Below are 24,959 nucleotides of genomic sequence, written 5' to 3'. Positions count from 1 at the left end.
ATCACTCTTACTTGGTAATGTCTTATCATTACTGCTTATAAAAGTATCAATCTGTATCCGGTAAAAGGGGGTTTATATTAATATAATTTTAAATGAATACAAAACAAATTATTACATTTGTAAATTTATAGTGGCAAGAGAATAATGTACGCTACATCAATACGAATGCGCAACATTCAGCGCCGTACGACTGGTGCGCAGTAACATCTCGCCAACAATGTCCGGCTGCACGCAGTTGACACAAAGACCCTAGTAGACTAAAAGAACTCTGAACAGTTAAAAAGTAGGTCGTTGTCTCAACGACCCTCTTACTATATTTTATCCATTGAGTTAAAAAATGGGTTGTTGTCGCTACGACCCTTCTTCACATTGCTTATACATTTCTCCATTTTGGTCCGTTGACACAAAGAATGGTTGAGTAAAAGACCTGGTTTCTTTCAATATAAGCATTTAATATAATTTAGGGTCGTTGAGACAACGACCCATCTTTTGAAATATTAAAACTAAACTGGCAAAAGTGGCGTTGTTGCTACGAACCCAGTTGAGTAATTGACCCTTTTCATTCATTTTTACTGGGTTACTGGTCGTTGTCACAAACGAACCTATGTAGAAAATCTTAAATATCAAAATGGGGTCGTTGTCTCAACGACCTGTAGACTAAATGACCCTGTCTTATTTGTTATTTTCTCAGAAAGGGTCGTTGAGTCAACGATTAGTAGTGTAAAAGACCCGTCACCAAGTGGTCACATTCAACTCAGCTGGGTATCTGTAGCCTTATAGTCTACTATATAGTTATTCTATTGATTCAGTACGATAGCATTATAACATACTTTCTTACTAACATTAGCAGATGAAAGAAAATTTATATTGAAGAATTACGATTAGTTGTTTAGGCTTTATACTAGTCATCTGTTAAAGATCTTATAGGTTAGGTTATTTATATTTCAGAATGATTTTTAAAAACTGTTGCCATAGTTTTGTTCCTGTTGTTTGTGTCATCGTCTGCAGCAAATTTCTTACGGTAAGTGTATTTGGAAAGAGTTCAAACTTTTTGAATTTAGTATATTTAAATATTGCACACTAACCTTTCAACGTGGTGATTTCCAAGAGCAAAGGTCTAGCCTGTGCGGGAGTTTTTCCGGCTGCAGTATAATAAGAGGCCACCACCACAATAGAATCGTATTATTATATCATTGTCTTAACTATAGAAACAAAAATGTTGACACGAATTAAGTTATGTAAAGCTATCAATGTTGTGTATCTATAAATGTAATAAACCAAACAGTTTAACATTTAGTTACTTTTTACGGTAAAAAAAATCTACTATGATTTTATGATATCTGTTATACTAAAAGAATGAAATGAAAATTCTTTATTTGTACAGGTAAAGTCAGGGCCGCATGGCCCTTTCTTACATTTAACCTGCGACAACGTAAAATTTAAAACATTAATTAAGTATTAGCCTACCTTAAAAATAAAAAAAATAGAAATAATTACATTATAACAATGTGGTGAAATTAATATAATATTTTAACTTGATCAAATCAAAATTTAATAAGTTAACCACTTCTGTAATTCTTAAAACATATAAAATAAACTTATATTGTTAATATACATAAAACTAAAGTAGTTATTGGTAATGAGTCCTTTAACTTTTATAACACACAATCTCACATTGATCCCTCTGTCAGTGTCACGCCCACAGCATATCAGACCGGACCTGCCTTGGTTGGTCATCGTAATTTAATTCGATGTTAGTAATTTTCCTTCCAATACTGATTTGGCCTCTTTTCTGATTAATAAAATATATATAACATATATACAAACACAGCTCTGAGATCCCTACTTTTGTCAAAAGACAACTAATTTAGGTTTGATATAATGAAAATTACTTCATTATGCTCATATTTATAACTTAAATTATAGACGATTTTACATTTTTGGTAGGCTGAGGTGTCCTGTGAACCATAACAACATTATAAAAAGATACTTGCTACATGTACTTTGTTATAAAATTGTCTTAACACTCAAGCCATAAGCTAAACCAGAAATTTATTTTACAGACAAATATACATCATAAATTAGCACCTTAAAATTGTGATTGGCCATTTAATACACGTAACTGTCTCGTAATTGCAGTTTATAATGTGCAGGTGCTATAAAAACTTTTATCTTCTAAATTTAATATGTAATTGCCTAAATTTGTAAATCTAAACCATTCTTGAATCGACCTGAAGACACACAAAAATGTCATTGAAATCTGTCCAGCCATTTAAGAGGAGTTCAATGACATACACACGCACACAATAAATACGAGTCTCATATGTGTGTGTGTGTATATATATATATATATATGTCAATAATATATACATGTTTACATTAGCATCTGTTCTGTATTTAATTATGTGGTTAGAAAACGTTTTGTGGAATAAATTTAATTTTATACTGTTCTCAAATTAAATGTTTCTACATGTAAAAAAGTGTTGATACGTATAATAGTTAATCAGAAAAATAAACCTACTACTACACAATTCACACAAGAAGCAAAGACTAGGCTGCTACCGCCTAATTTAAAACTGAAGATCAAAGTTTCAGTGTCTTTCCATCATCCTGTTACAGTGTGCCGCTATATAAAATCCAGTCAGTGAGGGACCATCTGCGAGAAGTGGGCACAGATTTGACCAATGTAAGATTGCGATACAGTAACGACCCTGTCCCAGAGCCTCTGTCCAATTATCTTGATGTAAGTAAGAAACCATTATTTTTTAAATATCGCAATGTATGTGAATAAGTATAATTTAAAAGTACAATTTGTACAATTATATAACACAACATGGGATAAGTCATAAGTCAAGTGACATGAATTTCAGTTTTAAGGCGACCTTTGTTTAATAGAATTTCTACATCAAGAAATGTTGTACGAGGGACTATCAGATAGCAAGTTGTCCTGGCAGTTTATTTGTATGCCTGGCACCTGTTGTTACATATGACCTAGGCGAACAAATCAATCATAACGATAAGGAAAATTGAAAGTTCACAATCATAGATCTGTTGCATGAAATTGTGATGAAAAAATTTGTATATCGTAAACTTTGTACCCGACAAGTACCCAAACTCTTGATTGATGAACTCAAAACAAAGAAAATGAGACCGGCTCTAAAGTTTCTTTACTCGGTACTATGAAAAATGTTGCAGTGTTTTTAAACCACATAGTCTCTGAGGATGAAATATGGGTTAGACAATTAATGGTGTTGGGTGACACACAACATGATAGGTTATGTGCATAGCCGGCAGAATTGTATGCAATCTTTACTAAAATGCTTGTACCTAGATAAGATAGATTAAATGTAAAACTTTTATTTAAAAAACTAATTTAAGAGCTGTTCTTTCAAATAAGTAAATATACATTTATATATATATATATATATGTATATATATTTACCATAAAAATCATAAAAAAGCTTTAAGAGTTAAGTGTAATTTTTTATTTGTTAAAGGAGTGTACTTTCTTTTAACTTTTAAACTATATCAATTAATTTTCTCTTATTTTTAAATTGCCATTGAATCAATTAAGTTGTAAAGATTTTTATTATAACCCATAGTCATGTGATTAAATTTGCAGGCACAATACTATGGTCCGATTACAATTGGAACTCCACCCCAGAACTTCAAGGTGGTCTTTGACACAGGATCCTCTAACCTATGGGTGCCATCTAAGAAATGCAGCATCATGAACATAGCATGTTGTAAGTTTTCTTAGTATTAAACTAGAATTTAGTTTTTACATTAGTGAGTTCTTCCTATCAAAACAGCTTTATGTTTTGAGTCTGTCTTATAATAATGAATTTTGCATTTTGTATTGTTTATTTTTGGTCATGGTGTAGACAGTCTTACCTGGCAAAATGTGCAAAACCTGTTAATAAGTTTGTGAATAATGATGTTTGGATGTTTGATACTCCATCACACTAAATATAGTGGGCAGATTTAGTTATGGCATTAACAGTCTTGCATATCACCAACTGTCAATATGTGCAAAACCTGTTAATAAGTTTGTGAACAATGATGTTTGGATGTTTGATACTCCATCACACTAAATATAGTGGGCAGATTTAGTTATGGCATTAACAGTCTTGCATATCACCAACTGTCAATATGTGCAAAACCTGTTAATAAGTTTGTGAACAATGATGTTTTGGATGTTTGATACTCCATCACACTAAATATAGTGGGCAGATTTAGTTATGGCATTGCCAGTCTTGCATATCACCAACTGTCAATATGTGCAAAACCTGTTAATAAGTTTGTGAACAATGATGTTTGGATGTTTGATACTCCATCGCACTAAATATAGTGGGCAGATTTAGTTATGGCATTGCCAGTCTTGCATATCACCAACTGTCAATATGTGCAAAACCTGTTAATAAGGTTGTGAACAATGATGTTTGGATGTTTGATACTCCATCACACTAAATATAGTGGGCAGATTTAGTTATGGCATTAACAGTCTTGCATATCACCAACTGTCAATATGTGCAAAACCTGTTAATAAGTTTGTGAACAATGATGTTTGGATGTTTGATACTCCATCACACTAAATATAGTGGGCAGATTTAGTTATGGCATTGACAGTCTTGCATATCACAAACTGTCAATGTGTGTAAATGCTGTTAGTATTTTAAGTTTGTATGTTAATATTAGTATCTACCATTAAAATAGTTCTGTGGCCAATTACCTCCGATTCTGGTGATGGGAATATCTGTTCAGCTTAGTCTTACCTAATTATTTAATTTACATAAATTATACAGTGATTAATTTAACAATAATCTCTATGTATTATCTTTTCAAAGTTTATTAATAGTTGTCTTGTACAGTTAGAGACCATTTGGAAGCTAAACATCAGGGGGATATCACCACATTCCTGATAACATGAACTGCCGCTTATAACAACTAACTTACACACAACTACATTTTATAAACTAATATTTATGGAAATAAACTCTTTCGCAACAACTAATTTCTTTCGAAACATTTACATAATTTTGTGGTTTGTCATTTCAAACTCTGTTTTGTTCAAATTAAATAAAATTTATTTCATAACAATAGTACTAATTTAATGTTAAGTTCATATTTATTAATTTCTTGACACATGAATAAACATTTACATGCTACACTACAGTTTACAGGACATATAAACTTCTGAACAACTCAGAATAATTGGGAGTTGATTTTCTGCTAAATTTTATTTGCTTTACTACTGAAGTTGTGGATTTACCAATACAAGAGGAGCTGCATGTCGTTCACTATTCAATTGTATAAAGCGAGGTATTTGTCCCTCTAACAGCAATAAATTTACTTTGAAAACAATTTGACTAGTTTTAAGTGTTTGGAAAATGTATACATAGCCAATCAAATGTAGCCTTTAAAATTTCACTGATGAATTTTGTCCTGTAGACACACATAGACAATTGCTCAACATGACTTAGAGGCCTAAAGATAACTGCTCTTGTCTCAATCCTTCCTTAAGGACTGTAGGAAAATATGTTGATATAATTTCTTTGTGCATATGACTTACTAAAACACTAAAACAAATATTTACTTTGTAAAAAATAGTTTTTAAACTGTTAAAAAAAAGAAATTCTGGAAAACAAAATAGGATTAACCTGGCTGATAGAGTATAAACAATTTTGAAATTGCCAAGGAAAAGTTTAATGTATGGTATTTCCAAAGTATTCTTTGATTGTACGTATTTCATAGTAATTTTGACGATAGCTATCATAGAATGTTACTGGGAAAGTACATTTGTTGTGAAACATATATTCTTAGAAATCTTACAAGTTGTTGTTTGTTAGTGTCGGCATTTTGTATCTCTGACCTGCACTGCACTGTTGATAACTACCAGGGCAACCCGAGTTCATAATTATTTTTGTAATTACTGATAAAACTAACAGTTTTATTTAAATTTGGGTTATTGCATACAACTTATAGATAGTTTTGAACTCTAAACTGGCAGTAGAGTGATCTGACTTTGATTGTTATTAATTTATAATAGCACAACCAACGCTAGGAACGATCTGGCCTTTGTTATCTGTATTTAGATTACTGCTCTTGATCCATGTTTAAATGTTATTGTCCATACAACTTATAGATAGTTTTGAACTCTAGACTGGCAGTAGAGTGATCCGACTTTGATTTTTATTAATTTATAATAGCACAACCAACGCTAAGAACGATCTGGCCTTTGTTATCTGTATTTAGATTACTGCTCTTGATCCATGTTTAAATGTTATTGTCCATACAACTTATAGATAGTTTTGAACTCTAGACTGGCAGTAGAGTGATCCGACTTTGATTTTTATTAATTTATAATAGCACAACCAACGCTAGGAACGATCTGGCCTTTGTTATCTGTATTTAGATTACTGCTCTTGATCCATGTTTAAATGTTATTGTCCATACAACTTATAGATAGTTTTGAACTCTAAACTGGCAGTAGAGTGATCCGACTTTGATTTTTATTAATTTATAATAGCACAACCAACGCTAGGAACGATCTGGCCTTTGTTATCTGTATTTAGATTACTGCTCTTGATCCATGTTTAAATGTTATTGTCCATACAACTTATAGATAGTTTTGAACTCTAGACTGGCAGTAGAGTGATCCGACTTTGATTTTTATTAATTTATAATAGCACAACCAACGCTAAGAACGATCTGGCCTTTGTTATCTGTATTTAGATTACTGCTCTTGATCCATGTTTAAATGTTATTGTCCATACAACTTATAGATAGTTTTGAACTCTAAACTGGCAGTAGAGTGATGCGACTTTGATTGTTATTAATTTATAATAGCACAACCAACGCTAGGAACGATCTGGCCTTTGTTATCTGTATTTAGATTACTGCTCTTGATCAGTGTGTACTAAATATTTTCTAAAACTTAAGTCACTACTTGGGTAAATCCATAAAGGAACAAACACACTGGTCTACTTTTAACTCTCTGGCAAACCTTATCTCCGGGGCGAGTGGTTATAGTATATGATGTAATGTTTTATGTATACGTCATAATACTAAATTTTGTACTTATTCCAAATTATATTATAATCCAGATTTATTGTTTTTTAATACAACATGTTATCTATCATAGGGTCGTCTCTGTCACATTACATTATGTGGCAATATATATAAAAATAAAACACTTGGTACAAAACTGTTGAGTCATAGGCTAGGTCATAAGATCCACTTCTAATCAAAGTAGGAAATGAATCAAGCCCATGTGATAAAGTGAGTTATACAATATGAAGACAGACACAATAATTGGCATAGTCTTAGTTTACCTATATGTCACTGAAGCAACAATGTCACCCTATGTACCACAGAGAGACCCTATGCAAGACTAAGATTAAAAGAAAATAACATATTATAAATAAAATGAATTACTAAATGTGTTACTAAAGACAAAGCTAAGAACAGGAGGACCAATTCAGCAATTTTTCAAATATTCATTGTAGTCCAAGGAAGTTATTTTTATAAGGAGAAAATGTAGATAAGTTAACCAGAATATTAAGGAAAATAATGATAACAATTCATAAAAAATAAACATAATTTAACCGACACTAAACAGCAGCACGTTTGTATCTGAGATATTGAAACATGGGTTTACCATTTACACAGTTTGTAGGGACAATAACATTTAAACATGGGTAAACCAAATTAACAACAGTTTTTATTTAAATCTTTTCTGAAATCACTGTCGGGCACAGTTTGTACCGATAACAACATTTAAAGTTATAGTTTAAATATACTTTTTACTGTTAAGTTTTAGAAAATATGTAGTACACACCGATCAAGAGCAGTAATCTAAATACAGATAACAAAGGCCAGATCGTTCTTAGCGTTGGTTGTGCTATTATAAATTAATAAAAATCAAAGTCGGATCACTCTACTGCCAGTTTAGAGTTCAAAACTATCTATAAGTTGTATGGACAATAACATTTAAACACCGATCAAGAGCAGTAATCTAAATACAGATAACAAAGGCCAGATCGTTCTTAGCGTTGGTTGTGCTATTATAAATTAATAAAAATTAAAGTCGGATCACTCTACTGCCAGTTTAGAGTTCAAATCTATCTATAAGTTGTATGGACAATAACATTTAAACATGGATCAAGAGCAGTAATCTAAATACAGATAACAAAGGCCAGATCGTTCTTAGCGTTGGTTGTGCTATTATAAATTAATAAAAATCAAAGTCGGATCACTCTACTGCCAGTCTAGAGTTCAAAACTATCTATAAGTTGTATGGACAATAACATTTAAACATGGATCAAGAGCAGTAATCTAAATACAGATAACAAAGGCCAGATCGTTCTTAGCGTTGGTTGTGCTATTATAAATTAATAAAAATCAAAGTCGGATCACTCTACTGCCAGTCTAGAGTTCAAAACTATCTATAAGTTGTATGGACAATAACATTTAAACATGGATCAAGAGCAGTAATCTAAATACAGATAACAAAGGCCAGATCATTCCTAGCGTTGGTTGTGCTATTATAAATTAATAGAAATCAAAGTCGGATCACTCTACTGCCAGTTTAGAGTTCAAAACTATCTATAAGTTGTATGGACAATAACATTTAAACATGGATCAAGAGCAGTAATCTAAATACAGATAACAAAGGCCAGATCGTTCCTAGCGTTGGTTGTGCTATTATAAATTAATAACAATCAAAGTCGGATCACTCTACTGCCAGTCTAGAGTTCAAAACTACTATGCTGTTCGAATTAATTGGGACAAATGAAAAAAAACCAATTTTTTCCTAAAACATTAGTTTTTAATCTAGATACCTTATTTAGATTGAACAATCAATACATTAGTATGAAGTAATGTCCTCCTTTAGCAGAAATGACCTCACCTACACGTCTTGGCATTGACTCCACTAGTTTAGCACACATGTTCTTGACTTCATCATCGTGAAACCAAACTTGTATTAGCACTTGTTATCATTTTTTCTTTTGTAGTGCAATCCATCTTAGCTAAACGTTTCTTGAGAATATGCCATAAGTTCTCAATCGGATTTAGGTCGGGTGAGTTACCAGGCCAATCAAGCACTTTTACTTTGTTTTCCCCCGCATAAAAGTCTTGACCAATTTTGAATTGTGGCAAGGGGCTAAGTCATGTTGAAATGTTCCATCAAATGTTTCCATAAATGAACTATCCACTGCGTAGTATGTCGATGTATTTGGCTGAATTCATCATCCCATTGATGGGAACTAAGCTCCCATACCATTTGTGGTAAAAAAAAAAAACCCCAAAACATCTGTTTAGAAGGATGTTTAACAGTCTGTTGGATATGACCTTCTCGCAAAGGTTCACCTTCATCCGCCTAACAACACTTTATGAGATATCCCTGCACAAATAAATGTGATTCATCACTGAAAATAACTTTTTTCCAGTCATCTACAGTCCATGATCGGTATTTCTTAGCCCATACTAAACGTTTTTGCATCATTTTCTTAGTAAGAAATTGTTTTTTCTTCTTCGGTTTTCTTGCCTTTGACCAACTTCCAGAAGTCTTTTTCCTTACAGTTGAAGTACTCACTTCAATACCAGAATCCAACAAATCCCTTCGAAGGTCTGTGCTTGTCTTTCTTGGATTTATTTTGCTATTTCTTATTAGAATTTTGTCAGTTCTTGGAGTTTGTTTTACGTTTGCGCCCACATTTTCCTTTTCTTTTTGGAGACAATGGATCCGAATTTGATATGTTTTTTAAAATTCTGGAAACACTAGATTTTCCCACACCAACTGCTGTAGCTATATCTCTCACAGTCATAGACGTGTGTTCATTTAAGAGCAACAACTTTAGCACGCTTCCTAGGTGTTATATCCATCTTTGAAGAAGCACGTAATAAACGGAACAACAGTACCCACAACCACCGACCGCCACAAAGAAAGGCTCACAACTGAAGGAATGACACTCCAAAACCAGTCAAACAAGTTTTTTACAGTCAAGGTCAACCCCAGCACACTACTTCTATGCAGTTATAACCGGTTTGAAGCGTCTGGGACATCACCATTATCACAGAACTAACAAAGACCAGAAAAACATGTTCAATTCGAACAGCATTTAGTATCTATTTCTTATGGAATTTTTAAACATGATCTTGAGTTGTTTTACAGATAACAAAGGCCAGATCATCTACGTTGGTTGTGCTAATAAATAATATGAAATCAAAGTCGGAACAACTGCCATTTTTAGATTCAAAACTATCTATAAGTGTGTATGGACAATAACATTTAAACATGGATCAAGAGCAGTAATCTGAATACAGATAACAAAGGCCAGATCGTTTTAGCGTTGGTTGTGCTATTATAAATAATAAAAACAAAGTCGGATCACTCTACTGCCAGGCTAGAGTTCAAAACTATCTATAAGTTGTAATGACAATAACATTAAACATGGATCAAGAGCAGTAATCTAATACAGATAACAAAGGCCAGATCGTATTCCTAGCGTTGGGTTGTGCTATATAAATTAATAAAAATCAAAGTCGGATCACTCTACTTGTCCAGTTTAGAGTTCAAACTATCTATAAGTTGTATGGACAATAACATTTAAACATGGATCAAGAGCAGTAATCTAAATACAGATAACAAAGGCCAGATCATTCCTAGCGTTGGTTGTGCTATTATAAATTAATAAAAATCAAAGTCGGATCACTCTACTGCCAGTTTTAGAGTTCAAAACTATCTATAAGTTGTATGGACAATAACATTTAAACATGGATCAAGAGCAGTAATCTAAATACAGATAACAAAGGCCAGATCGTTCTTAGCGTTGGTTGTGCTATTATAAATTAATAAAAATCAAAGTCGGATCACTCTACTGCCAGTTTAGAGTTCAAAACTATCTATAAGTTGTATGGACAATAACATTTAAACATGGATCAAGAGCAGTAATCTAAATACAGATAACAAAGGCCAGATCGTTCTTAGCGTTGGTTGTGCTATTATAAATTAATAAAAATCAAAGTCGGATCACTCTACTGCCAGTTTAGAGTTCAAAACTATCTATAAGTTGTATGGACAATAACATTTAAACATGGATCAAGAGCAGTAATCTAAATACAGATAACAAAGGCCAGATCATTCCTAGCGTTGGTTGTGCTATTATAAATTAATAAAAATCAAAGTCGGATCACTCTACTGCCAGTTTAGAGTTCAAAACTATCTATAAGTTGTATGGACAATAACATTTAAACATGGATCAAGAGCAGTAATCTAAATACAGATAACAAAGGCCAGATCGTTCTTAGCGTTGGTTGTGCTATTATAAATTAATAGAAATCAAAGTCGGATCACTCTATTGCCAGTCTAGAGTTCAAAACTATCTATAAGTTGTATGGACAATAACATTTAAACATGGATCAAGAGCAGTAATCTAAATACAGATAACAAAGGCCAGATCGTTCCTAGCGTTGGTTGTGCTATTATAAATTAATAAAAATCAAAGTCGGATCACTCTACTGCCAGTCTAGAGTTCAAAACTATCTATAAGTTGTATGGACAATAACATTTAAACATGGATCAAGAGCAGTAATCTAAATACAGATAACAAAGGCCAGATCGTTCTTAGCTTGGTTGTGCTATTAAAAATTAATAAACATCAAAGTCGGATCACTCTACTGCCAGTTTAGAGTTCAAAACTATCTATAAGTTGTATGGACAATAACATTTAAACATGGATCAAGAGCAGTAATCTAAATACAGATAACAAAGGCCAGATCGTTCTTAGCGTTGGTTGTGCTATTATAAATTAATAAAAATCAAAGTCGGATCACTCTACTGCCAGTTTAGAGTTCAAAACTATCTATAAGTTGTATGGACAATAACATTTAAACATGGATCAAGAGCAGTAATCTAAATACAGATAACAAAGGCCAGATCATTCCTAGCGTTGGTTGTGCTATTATAAATTAATAAAAATCAAAGTCGGATCACTCTACTGTAGGTTTAGAGTTCAAAACTATCTATAAGTTGTATGGACAATAACATTTAAACATGGATCAAGAGCAGTAATCTAAATACAGATAACAAAGGCCAGATCGTTCTTAGCGTTGGTTGTGCTATTATAAATTAATAAAAATCAAAGTCGGATCACTCTACTGCCAGTTTAGAGTTCAAAACTATCTATAAGTTGCAAAAACCCAAATTTAAATAAAACTCTTAGTTTTATCAGTAATTACAAAAATAATTATGAACTCGGGTTGCCCTGGTAGTTATCAACAGTGCAGTGCAGGTCATAGATACAGAATGCCGACACTAACAAACAACAACTTGTAAGATTTCTAAGAATATATGTTTCACAACAAATTTCAGTACTTTCCCAGTAACATTCTATTAAGCTTTGTACATGATAGCTATCGTCACAATTACTATGAAATACGTAAAATCAAAGAATACTTTGTAAATACCATAAATTAAACTTTTCTTTGGAAATTTCAAAATTGTTTATATTCTATCAGCCAGGTTAATCCTATTTTGTTTTCCAGAATTTCTTTTTTTTAAACAGTTTAAAAACTATTTTTTACAAAGTAAATATTTGTTTTAGTTTTTTAACAAAAGAAGTCTAACAGAAATCCTATGACAAACCAATTCTAGAATATTGAGTATTCTATGTTTAACTATGTTAACAATCTTTACATCAATGCCATAATAAAAGTTATACAGGGGTTATATTATGAAGTTGCCTCGAAAGGAACCTAAAATAAATTGTACTAGAATACATAATCCTTCACACCTTTTTCCTTGTGATACCTATAAATTTGATGAAAATAAAACCCACTTTTATCTGCTCATTTGATTGAACATTACATTTTTTTAGGGATTTTAAAATTATTACTTTTATGTTTGATCTATTTTATTTGTATACAACAAATGCTTTTCATAATTGTTTTAGAATAACCCAATGTAATGGTCTAATTAATATATATTCAGTAATCATCCACCCACATTGAAATGCTGACATTTTTATTGATATTGTAAGTCATATGCACAAAGAAATTATATCAACATATTTTTCTATAGTCCTTAAGGAAGGATTGAGAGAAGAAGTTATCTTGAGACCTCTAAGTCATGTTGAGCAATTGTCTATGTGTGTCTACAGGACAAAATTCATCAGTGAAATTTTAAAGGCTACATTTGATTGGTTATGCATACATTTTCCAAACCCTTAAAACTAGTCAAATTGTTTTCAAAAGTCAATTTATTTCTGTTAGAGGGACAAATACCTCGCTTTATACAATAATTTAAAAACTAAAGAACTTGGGTATAAAAGGAAAGGCAGCAGACTCTGGTTCTGGAGTTACCTAAATGACAGGAAACAATTAGTAGAAATTCACTACACCAAGAACAACTTATTACATAAAGCCCAATCACAAGTTACTAGTGTATAGCTGGGAATGCCACAAGGATTGGTACTGGGACCAGTCTTATTCCTGCTTCTAATTAACGATCTGCCCAATTACTTGGGACGCCTCTGTCACACAGGTATGTATGCAGATGACACTCTTTATTGGCTATGTATGCAATAGCCAACAAAAGTAGTCAACTTTCTGAAAACCTAATCACCACTTTAAACACAACTAAACAGTTGGTATTAAACAATGGTAAAACCATCCAAATAAATTTTTCTACAAAACACAAATTTTCCAACCCCCAACCTAGAACCAAAAAATCAAACAAAACATCTTAGTATACTAATTGATGGACACTTAACCTGGAAATCACACATTGAATAGCTTTGCAAAAGACTAGCACCAGCATCTATGTAATATGTAGAATCAAACAAATCAGCAGCAAAGACTTAGCTAAAATTGCTTACTTTTCATTGTTCGAGTCACATCTCAGATACGGCCTAGCTGTATGGAGAGGTGCCACCAAATGCAACGTGGAGAGAGTCTTCAAATAGCAAAAGCGAGCAATAAGATGCCTAGCAGGACTCCAGTTTCAAGGAAGCTGCCGTGAAGCATTCAAACAACTGAAGATCCTCACCATAGTAAACCTCTACATTCAAGCAGTGATCCTGCATGCTGTCAACTCAGGACAAACCAAAAACAGATTTCCACCACCATCACACTCGTAATGTTTTAAACTTTACTCTTCCAGTCCACCACCTGAGTCTCTCTGAAAAGAAGCCATCATACAAAGGAGCTCTTTGCTTCAATAAACTTCCAAAACCTCTAAGAAAAGAACCACCAAAACGTCTTAAAAATGCACTGACCAACTGGCTACAATAAACAACATTTTATTCAGAAAATGAATTCTTAAATAATTTAATTTAATCAGAAACATGATATGTACTATATGACGCAATATACTATTCTCAATTGACACTTCAAATTTTGACAGACACATTTGGACTTATTTAAGGTCTACATTCCAATATTAGGTAAGTAGCTGAGAGGCCTCAGTAGTCAGGTTATTGATTTTGGTTGTTTGTTGACAGTGTTACATAACAAATATAACAGCAAGACTTCATCCACTTATCAAGCGAATGGGGAGAAGTTTGAGATTCACTATGGCTCTGGCAGTCTATCTGGCTTCCTCTCGGCTGACACTGTCAATGTGAGTGTATTATATCAGCTTTATATTTAGTTCTTGCACTGTTCAGTTATTGGATAAACTGGTGAGACAGACGAAGTGGACTGTTTGCAGATTGGTGGTCTGGCCATAACAAACCAGACATTTGCTGAAGCGGTCAATGAACCAGGATTGACGTTTGTTGCGGCCAAGTTTGACGGCATTCTGGGTCTGGCTTATGACTCTATCTCTGTGGACAAAGTAGTTCCTCCTCCCTTTTACAACATGGTTCAACAGAAACTCGTGGATAAGGCAATCTTCTCTTTCTACCTCAACAGGTAACAATGTACAATGTATGTCTGTAGATAAATAATCAGTGATGTAATCCTAAATCCAACAGTGCCAGAACACTCAAATTGCAATATGGATAAGCCGTTACAGAATACAAATCTTTTTGCATCTTTTTGCCCGTGATATTTAGCCCACATTTATTGTTTTTACCATCATCAATTTCATCCAGTGTTGTTGTCTAATTATTTAGCCTATTTTTATATTCTTCTAAAAGTATGTAGACATATTTTAGACTTACTTACATTAAAACATAAAACCAATATTTAACACTTTTATTATTTTGTGAGGCCTTTCGATATCAAGGATATCTTCTTCAGACACATCACAAAAGATATCCTTGATATCGAAAGGCCTCACAAAATAATAAAAGTGTTAAATATTGGTTTTGTGTTTTAATGTAAGTAAGTTAAGCTCCATCTACAACATATTTTAGACTTGTTTTTTAAATTCTGTTGTATACTTTAATTTTATATTTTTGTATGATGTTTTTAAAATACTACATTTATTTATAATAGTGTCAATACTAACCTGTACATAGTAAAATATCACTCATAACTCATACATGTTTCATTCTGTAATATTCATTATAGTAATGATTGTGGTTCAATAAATATTTCATCCCAGGAGGGTTATATAACCCTATATAACCCTATATAACCTACACTTTTGGGTAGCAGTGGCCTGATTGATCCGTATATCAATCATGATTGTGGATCATTTCTTCTATTAGTATTGTAAATAATAAGAAATTTAGTGAGACTGTATGTAATAGTGATGGTGAGTAATAACCATGGTGTGTGATAGTGATGATGTGTAAAAATGATAGTTTGTGATAGCAAAGCTATGTAATAGTGATGGTGTGTGATAGACTATGTGGTAATGATGGAATGTGTTAGTGATGGTATGTAGTAATGGTGTGTAATATTGATAGTGAGACTATGTGATTGTGATGGTGTGTGATAGTGAGACTGTATGTGATAGTGACAATGTGTGATAGTGATGTTATGTGATAGTGAGATTGTGTGATTGTGATGGTGTGTGATAGTGAGACTGTATGTGATAGTGACAATGCGTGATAGTGATGTTATGTGATAGTGAGACTGTATGTGATAGTGACAATGTGTGATAGTGATGTTATGTGATAGTGAGATTATGTGATTGTGATGGTGTGTGATAGTGACAATGTGTGATAGTGATGTTATGTGATAGTGAGATTGTGTGATTGTGATGGTGTGTGATAGTGAGACTGTATGTGATAGTGACAATGCGTGATAGTGATGTTATGTGATAGTGAGATTATGTGATTGTGATGGTGTGTGATAGTGACAATGTGTGATAGTGATGTTATGTGATAGTGAGATTATGTGATTATGATGGTGTGTGATAGAGAGACTGTATGTGATAGTGACAATGCGTGATAGTGAGATTATGTGATTGTGATGGAGTGTGATAGTGAGACTGTATGTGATAGTGACAATGCGTGATATTGCTGGCGTGTGATAGTGAGACTATATGATGGTGATGGTGTGTGATAGTGAGACTGTATGTGATAGTGACAATGTGTGATAGTGGTAGTGTGTGATAGTAAGACTATGTGATTGTGATGGTGTGTGATAGTGAGACTGTATGTGATAGTGACAATGTATGTGATAGTGGTAGTGTGTGATAGTGAGATTATGTGATGGTGTGTGATAGAGAGACTGTATGCGATAGTGACAATGCGTGATAGTGAGGTTATGTGATAGTGACAATGTGTGATAGTGAGATTATGTGATGGTGATGGTGTGTGATAGAGAGACTGTATGTGATAGTGACAATGTGTGATAGTGAGGTTATGTGATAGTGAGATTGTGTGATTGTGATGGTGTGTGATAGTGAGACTGTATGTGATAGTGACAATGTGTGATAGTGATGTTATGTGATAGTGAGATTATGTGATTATGATGGTGTGTGATAGAGAGACTGTATGTGATAGTGACAATGCGTGATAGTGAGATTATGTGATTGTGATGGAGTGTGATAGTGAGACTGTATGTGATAGTGACAATGCATGATATTGCTGGTGTGTGATAGTGAGACTATATGATGGTGATGGTGTGTGATAGTGAGACTGTATGTGATAGTGACAATGTGTGATAGTGGTAGTGTGTGATAGTAAGACTATGTGATTGTGATGGTGTGTGGTAGTGAGACTGTATGTGATAGTGACAATGTATGTGATAGTGGTAGTGTGTGATAGTGGTAGTGTGTGATAGTGAGATTATGTGATGGTGTGTGATAGAGAGACTGTATGCGATAGTGACAATGCGTGATAGTGAGGTTATGTGATAGTGACAATGTGTGATAGTGAGATTATGTGATGGTGATGGTGTGTGATAGAGAGACTGTATGTGATAGTGACAATGCGTGATAGTGATGTTATGTAGTAGTGAGGACATGATAGTCTTTTGGTTTTTTGTAGAGATCCCTCAGCTCCAGAAGGTGGAGAGATTATCTTTGGTGGGTCCGACCCAGCCAAGTACAGTGGTGACTTCACCTACCTCCCTGTAGACCATCAACAATACTGGCAGTTTCACATGGACAAGTAATATCACTTCCAGATCTGATTACATTTTAATATATGTTCAAATAGCCTTGTACAGGGTGTCTAGCAAATGGGAAATCAGGAATAGAAAATTTTCTGGCTATTCTTGCAGGGTGTCTACTGGTCAATTAGAACTTTTTCACCGTAATTCTCTGTTAAAAATATTAGTTGTTATGGTATTATGATAATAACTAGTAAGGTATCTACACATATTACTGTCAAACTTTGTGTTTAAAAAATCATAGTTACATAATCTTGTCGATTATTAATCTGTTTTATAATAAATATATTAACGAATTGGCTGAGTTTCAATAATATATTTTGCTTGTAGTGAGTATTTTCCATATTTACGTTCGTGGATCACCACAAGTCTGCGGCACATATTTTCGTACGACAGGTTATTGGCATTACATAAATTACTGATCATAAAACGTGATTTTGTTGTGCTTTGTGTATGAACGTAACTATCCCTGTTCAGTAAACTATATTAAGTACATGCATCGCTGCGAGTCTGCTATGTATATTCGCGGACGATGGATGATCGGCATTAAGTAAGTCACCTGTTCGCTAAAACTTGTTTATTCTTGTACTTTGTACATAAAAATCCTCAAATACATAATGTAACTAACAAATTATCTTACTTTTTAAAATAACACTTTGCTTGCAGTTAATATCTTTGTGCATTGCCACAAAGTCTGACTCATCTATTCGTGGACGGCAGCTGATCAGCGATACATGAAATACCGATCATTAACATGTGTTGTTGTCGTACTTTGTATATATAAAAGAGTAGATTATCAAATTAAAAAATTATGTTTTTGTCATTATTATTTTCCTTCAAGTTTGTATTTTTCTTGGTTTTACTAGTAAAAATTGTCTGGATTGTTTACAATTAATTAAGTATTAAAATGCTATGCATTAAGTTCCTTGAGCTGCTGAACACTACATGCACAGCATGGTCAAATAATAAGGTTATTGTTGAAAAACTGTTTCTTTTATGTATGCATATATTTCCCAGTTTATTAGTGAAAGATGCCCTAAAATATTGATTTGTAAAGATGTTGCTTTTTGTGCATTACTTTTGTAATGGTTATCAAAAACACCAGCAAGGTCACAGATGTTTTTGCTTCAAAGATCACTGAAAGTCTCTCCTCAGCAGTAGACACTCTTCCTTGTAATCGTCAAATCTTTATATTATATTTGAGTATTCAGAACATGCAAGACAAGTTTAGTACACCTAGAATTTTCTGGAGTCGGGTTGTAAATTTCAAACACTTAATACTAACATATACTGGACTATAAAGGTATTGTAACTTTAACTGATCTACTTATAACTTTAACCAAGTGAATATTAGCTTGTTACAACAGTTTTTAAATTACTTTTGTATTTTGAGTAATATTTGACCATATTTTGACAGTCACATTATTTATAAATACGAGTGGTATTAGAAAAATAAGGTTCCCATGAATTTTTTAAATAGACAGCTCTATATTTCTACTTAGTGTTATACATATATTTAAAACTTAAAAGTTAAGCTATTTTTCCACATAATCACCGTTTCTGTCCAACACTTTTGTAGACGATGCTCGAACTTTTCTATCCCCATGTTGTAGAATTCTGCCGCTAATCCTATGAGGAATCGAGTACCCTCTTCCTTGACTTCATCATCGGTACTGAATCGTTGCCCACCCAAGTGTTCTTTTAATTTTCGGAATAAGTGATAATCACTTGGGGCTAGGTTTGGGCTGTAGCGGGGATGGGGCACAATAGTCCAGGCAACAATTGTCAGCAGTTCTTGAGTTTGACGTGAGACATGAGGTCGAGCGTTGTCATGGAGAAGCCTCACACCACTGGACAATCTTCCTCTCCGGCGGTTCTGGATCTTGCGTCTCAGTTTTCTTAATGTGTCGCAATATCTGTCATAGTTTACTGTTGTTCCATGAGGCAAAAAGGCGATCAAATGCAGACCCTTCCTTTCCCAAAAGACGATTGTCATGACTTGAACTGAAGGCCGTCCACTTCGGTTTTCATCGTGAATTTCCATGCAGCCTTCCCTTAATTCTCTACACCATTTCCGAACGTGTTGAACAAGTATGCAGTTTTCCCCATAAACTTCGATTAACTGACGATGAATTTCAATAGGTGAAATCTGTTTTGCATTTAAAAAACGTATCACAGCACGGATTTCGCATCTGGCGGTAACAACAATATGGAGCTCCATCTTCGAAGGCAGCTAGGCCGTCGCTGTTGGAAGTAGGGAGGCGCGAGTGGTATGGATAGAGAGAGGGCCAGCTGAAGAGTAAGACAGTGTTGCCAGATTCCTCCCAACATATCGCATTCTTTCTCGGCGACATAGGGAACCTTATTTTTCTAATACCCCTCGTAACTGTTAAAACTAAATTGTAAAAAACCATTCATCTTATTGGTACCTAATAGGATATTTAAAATTATTTTTTTGGTGTGGAAATTTCATCGTCAGTTTGCTAGACACCCTGTTTAAAATTTTATTACCAATAATGATAGCCTGTTCGAAACAGATTAAGAACCAGGTGTAATGAGACTACAGAGTGTTAACCAATAAGGACAGAGATAAACTACAAACACTTTTACAAAGTTAACTGTATAGATTTTGGTTGTATAATTGTGACATATCTTATTTAAAAACTGCAAGTAATATGCATACAAAAGCTTTTTATTTTTTTCTTGTAAAGTATGTACGTTTGAATATTTCAATGATGAGGTACAAGAAAAGCTTTTAAGAGGACTATAATTAGATCCCTGGTGAATAATTAAATGTTAGAGCTGGCTCTTAAAAGTTCTACCAAGACACACTCATGATTAAAATGTCGAATCATACTCAGAGTACTAAATATTGAGTGTACATGTACTTTACTGTACTGTCTAGCTGTTCATTATTACTGGCACCAGTCTCAGAGTACTAAATATTGAGTGTACATGTACTGTACTGACAAGATGTTCTCGTTATTCCTGGCACCAGTCTTATAATACTAAATATTGAGTGTACATGTACTGTACTGTCTAGCTGTTCATTATTACTGGCACCAGTCTCAGAGTACTAAATATTGAGTGTACATGTACTGTACTGACAAGATGTTCTCGTTATTCCTGGCACCAGTCTTATAATACTAAATATTGAGTGTACATGTACTGTACTGTCTAGCTGTTCATTATTACTGGCACCAGTCTCAGAGTACTAAATATTGAGTGTACATGTACTGTACTGACAAGATGTTCTCGTTATTCCTGGCACCAGTCTTATAATACTAAATATTGAGTGTACATGTACTGTACTGTCTAGCTGTTCATTATTACTGGCACCAGTCTCAGAGTACTAAATATTGAGTGTACATGTACTGTACTGACAAGATTTTCTCGTTATTCCTGGCACCAGTCTCATAGTACTAAATATTGAGTGTACATGTACTGTACTGTCTAGCTGTTCATTATTACTGGCACCAGTCTCAGAGTACTAAATATTGAGTGTACATGTACTGTACTGTCTAGCTGTTCATTATTACTGGCACCAGTCTCAGAGTACTAAATATTGAGTGTACATGTACTGTACTGTCTAGCTGTTCATTATTCTCGCACCAGTCATAGGGAGTACTAAATATTGAGTGTACATGTACTCTACTGTACTGTCTAGCTGTTCATTATTACTGGCACCAGTCTCAGAGTACTAAATATTGAGTGTGCATGTACTGTACTGTACTGTCTAGCTGTTCATTATTACTGGCACCAGTCTCAGAGTACTAAATATTGAGTGTACGTGTACTCTACTGTACTGTCTAGCTGTTCATTATTACTGGTACCAGTCTCAGAGTACTAAATATTGAGTGTACATGTACTCTACTGTACTGTCTAGCTGTTCATTATTACTGGCACCAGTCTCAGAGTACTAAATATTGAGTGTACATGTACTTTACTGTACTGTCTAGCTGTTCATTATTACTGGCACCAGTCTCAGAGTACTAAATATTGAGTGTACATGTACTCTACTGTACTGTCTAGCTGTTCATTATTACTGGCACCAGTCTCAGAGTACTAAATATTGAGTGTACATGTACTGTACTGACAAGATGTTCTCGTTATTCCTGGCACCAGTCTTATAGTACTAAATATTGAGTGTACATGTACTGTACTGTCTAGCTGTTCATTATTACTGGCACCAGTCTCAGAGTACTAAATATTGAGTGTACATGTACTGTACTGACAAGATGTTCTTGTTATTCCTGGCACCAGTCTTATAGTACTAAATATTGAGTGTACATGTACTGTACTGACAAGATGTTCTCGTTATTACTGGCACCAGTCTCAGAGTACTAAATATTGAGTGTACATGTACTGTACTGACAAGATGTTCTCGTTATTCCTGGCACCAGTCTTATAGTACTAAATATTGAGTGTACATGTACTGTACTGACAAGATGTTCTCGTTATTCCTGGCACCAATCTTATAGTACTAAATATTGAGTGTACATGTACTCTACTGTACTGTCTAGCTGTTCATTATTACTGGCACCAGTCTCATAGTACTAAATATTGAGTGTACATGTACTTTACTGTACTGTCTAGCTGTTCATTATTACTGGCACCAGTCTCAGAGTACTAAATATTGAGTGTACATGTACTGTACTGACAAGATGTTCTCATTATTACTGGCACCAGTCTCAGAGTACTAAATATTGAGTGTACATGTACTGTACTGACAAGATGTTCTCGTTATTCCTGGCACCAATCTTATAGTACTAAATATTGAGTGTACATGTACTCTACTGTACTGTCTAGCTGTTCATTATTACTGGCACCAGTCTCATAGTACTAAATATTGAGTGTACGTGTACTGTACTGTACTGACAAGATGTTCTCGTTATTCCTGGCACCAGTCTTATAGTACTAAATATTGAGTGTACATGTACTCTACTGTACTGTCTAGCTGTTCATTATTACTGGTACCAGTCTCATAGTACTAAATATTGAGTGTACATGTACTCTACTGTCTAGCTGTTCATTATTCTCGCACCAGTCACAGAGTACTAAATATTGAGTGTACATGTACTCTACTGTACTATCTAGCTGTTCATTATTACTGGCACCAGTCTCAGAGTACTAAATATTGAGTGTACATGTACTCTACTGTACTGTCTAGCTGTTCATTATTACTCGCACCAGTCACAGAGTACTAAATATTGAGTGTACATGTACTCTACTGTACTGTCTAGCTGTTCATTATTACTGGCACCAGTCTCAGAGTACTAAGTATTGAGTGTACATGTACTCTTCTGTACTGTCTAGCTGTTCATTATTACTGCCACTAGTCTCATAATATTAAATATTGAGTGTACATGTACTGTACTGTGAAGTTGATCTTGTTATTACACAGAATCATGGTGGGTGACCAGCCGTTCTGCAAGGATGGGTGTGAGGCCATCGCGGATACTGGCACCAGTCTCATTGCAGGCCCTGTGGCCGATTGAACTGCCATCAATAAAGCTATCGGAGCCACACCGATTATGGGTGGCGAGTATGTGGTAAGTCCAATTTGAGCCATATCTAGAAACAGAGAATTCTATTATCATTATGTAAATTTCTTTAACTTTTCAACATTAACCCTTTGCGATCAGTCGTCGACTATAGGTCGACCGCGGCAGTTTCGCTGAACGCTCGCATGTCGACAATAGGTCGACCGGATAATGTCACTGCTTGTTTGGCCATTTCTAACCTATTGCTGTTCGGTATTTGAGTTATTCAGTACTTTGGACTTCTATTTTGGTTACGTGAATGCTACGTCGATCTTTATTCACGATATAGGAGGCATTGGAAGTGAAAATAGAAGACCAATACAACTGACTTGCGTCTGCACTTGCGTCGTGTTTACAAATATGGCTGGTCCAAGTACAAGTTTTACTGACGATGACGAAATATTAGATGAATTAGATGATTGTGATAGTATTTTCAGTGAAATTGGTATCCAAAATGAAAAACAGATTATTGAAGACCATGATAGTGATTGTGAGTTGAATCATAGTGAAAATTCTTCTGAAAACATTGTGGTAAATGGTGGTAACCTAGACGACGAAAGTGATGTGTTAGGATTGGAAACTTTAGGTAATGATGGGGAAGAATTTGATCAATTCGTGGATAATGTGATAGAACTAGGACAAGGTGATGCAAATAATAGAGGTAGGCCTAGGCCTGGACCAAGGCAAAATTATAATATATATAATGTATTATATATGATATAATATAATGAATAACATGTATTTGATGAGATCCTAGTGCCTTTTCACCTGTATTCATGTAGTTTTGGTTTATTACATATGTATTAAAAAATTAAAATTATTTTGAATATTTTTATACTTTTTTATATTTTTTAAATGTTACTTAAAGTTATAAAAAAATACTATAAAATAATGTAAATATTCTTTTTAGGTTATTTACATTGATATATAAAGAGAAATAAATAGAAAAGTTACAGAAAAAGGGATTTAAAAATTGCATTTGTGTATTTGTCAAAAAACTGTAAACTAACAGAAATTAAATACGACCTGAGGACAGTCGAAGCAATTTTTATTGAAACCTCCAAGGGTTAGTAGTAGATATTTAAATAATTAATACATTGTCATTGGGTGTTTGTTTGTGGAAGTAAAAAGTTTATCGGTTTATATAATCTTCAAAGTAAAGAAACTTTTTTAAAAAAAACCTCACTTAGATGGTTAGATGTCAATCAATATACCTGAAATCAATAATGATCGCTGGATCATATATCACCTCCAAGCACCAAACCCTGAATTTATAGCTTGCCATCCTTGGACACTGTTAACAGGACAGCAAATCCAGCATCCTAATTCACATGGTGAGATGTAGACAATAGACAATAGGCTTTATTTGTACATTCTTAGAGAATTACAATTGCATCAAAATAAAAGTATAATTCAGGGATAATACATGTATAGTTTTAATTGTCAAGATTCCATTGAGTTTACCAATTTATGAACACTTCAATTGTGTAAAATGGATGATGCAACAACCATCTTCTTAGCTCTCTCTTCATGGCATCGCTACTGCTCTGTGATTTGATGTCTTCAGGCAGGACATTAAAAAGCTTAGATCCCATGTACGATGGCTTCTCTGAAAAACAGCGATCATTATTGATTTCAGGTATATTGATTGACATCTAACCATCTAAGTGAGGTTGCTGGATGTCACTCCCTCTATTTAAGGACATAAGCTCCTTTTCCTGGCAATGCAAGTGTAATTAGGATAAATATTTGGATTAACTCCAACTTTTGCAGTACATGGTAGGAGTTGGCTGTCCAGTTACAAATGATCAATGGGCGATCTTGAGTTTCAGGAGATACATTGATTAGTACAGTATTAGCCAAAATAAACAGTACTGGAATGATAATATTTTATTATAATAA

General features: G+C 33.9%; 1 protein-coding gene across 1 annotated transcript; it reads left to right on the top strand.

Moving 5' to 3' along the window:
* The first annotated feature begins 742 nt into the window (after positions 1-742).
* Positions 743-23,066, top strand: LOC124360929 (lysosomal aspartic protease-like). The gene is made up of 7 exons (XM_046814934.1): positions 743-1,021; positions 2,620-2,743; positions 3,623-3,746; positions 14,505-14,623; positions 14,714-14,916; positions 17,391-17,513; positions 22,919-23,066. The coding sequence occupies exons 3-7, from the start codon at positions 3,731-3,733 to the stop codon at positions 23,010-23,012; spliced, it is 555 nt and encodes a 184-aa protein (XP_046670890.1). The 5' UTR covers positions 743-1,021; positions 2,620-2,743; positions 3,623-3,730; the 3' UTR covers positions 23,013-23,066.
* Positions 23,067-24,959: the final 1,893 nt, after the last annotated feature.

The sequence above is a fragment of the Homalodisca vitripennis genome, chromosome 4 (assembly GCF_021130785.1).
Source record: "Homalodisca vitripennis isolate AUS2020 chromosome 4, UT_GWSS_2.1, whole genome shotgun sequence".
NCBI lineage: Eukaryota > Metazoa > Arthropoda > Insecta > Hemiptera > Cicadellidae > Homalodisca > Homalodisca vitripennis.
Note: the sequence above shows the minus strand (reverse complement) of the source record. Positions and strands in the feature narration are given on the sequence as shown.

Bases quoted from the DNA above. Each gene is read 5' to 3' on its own strand.
- LOC124360929 (XM_046814934.1), top strand. The intron at 14,624-14,713 runs GTGAGTGTATTA...GACTGTTTGCAG, and splicing joins TCTCGGCTGACACTGTCAAT to ATTGGTGGTCTGGCCATAAC. The intron at 17,514-22,918 runs GTAATATCACTT...GTTATTACACAG, and splicing joins TGGCAGTTTCACATGGACAA to AATCATGGTGGGTGACCAGC.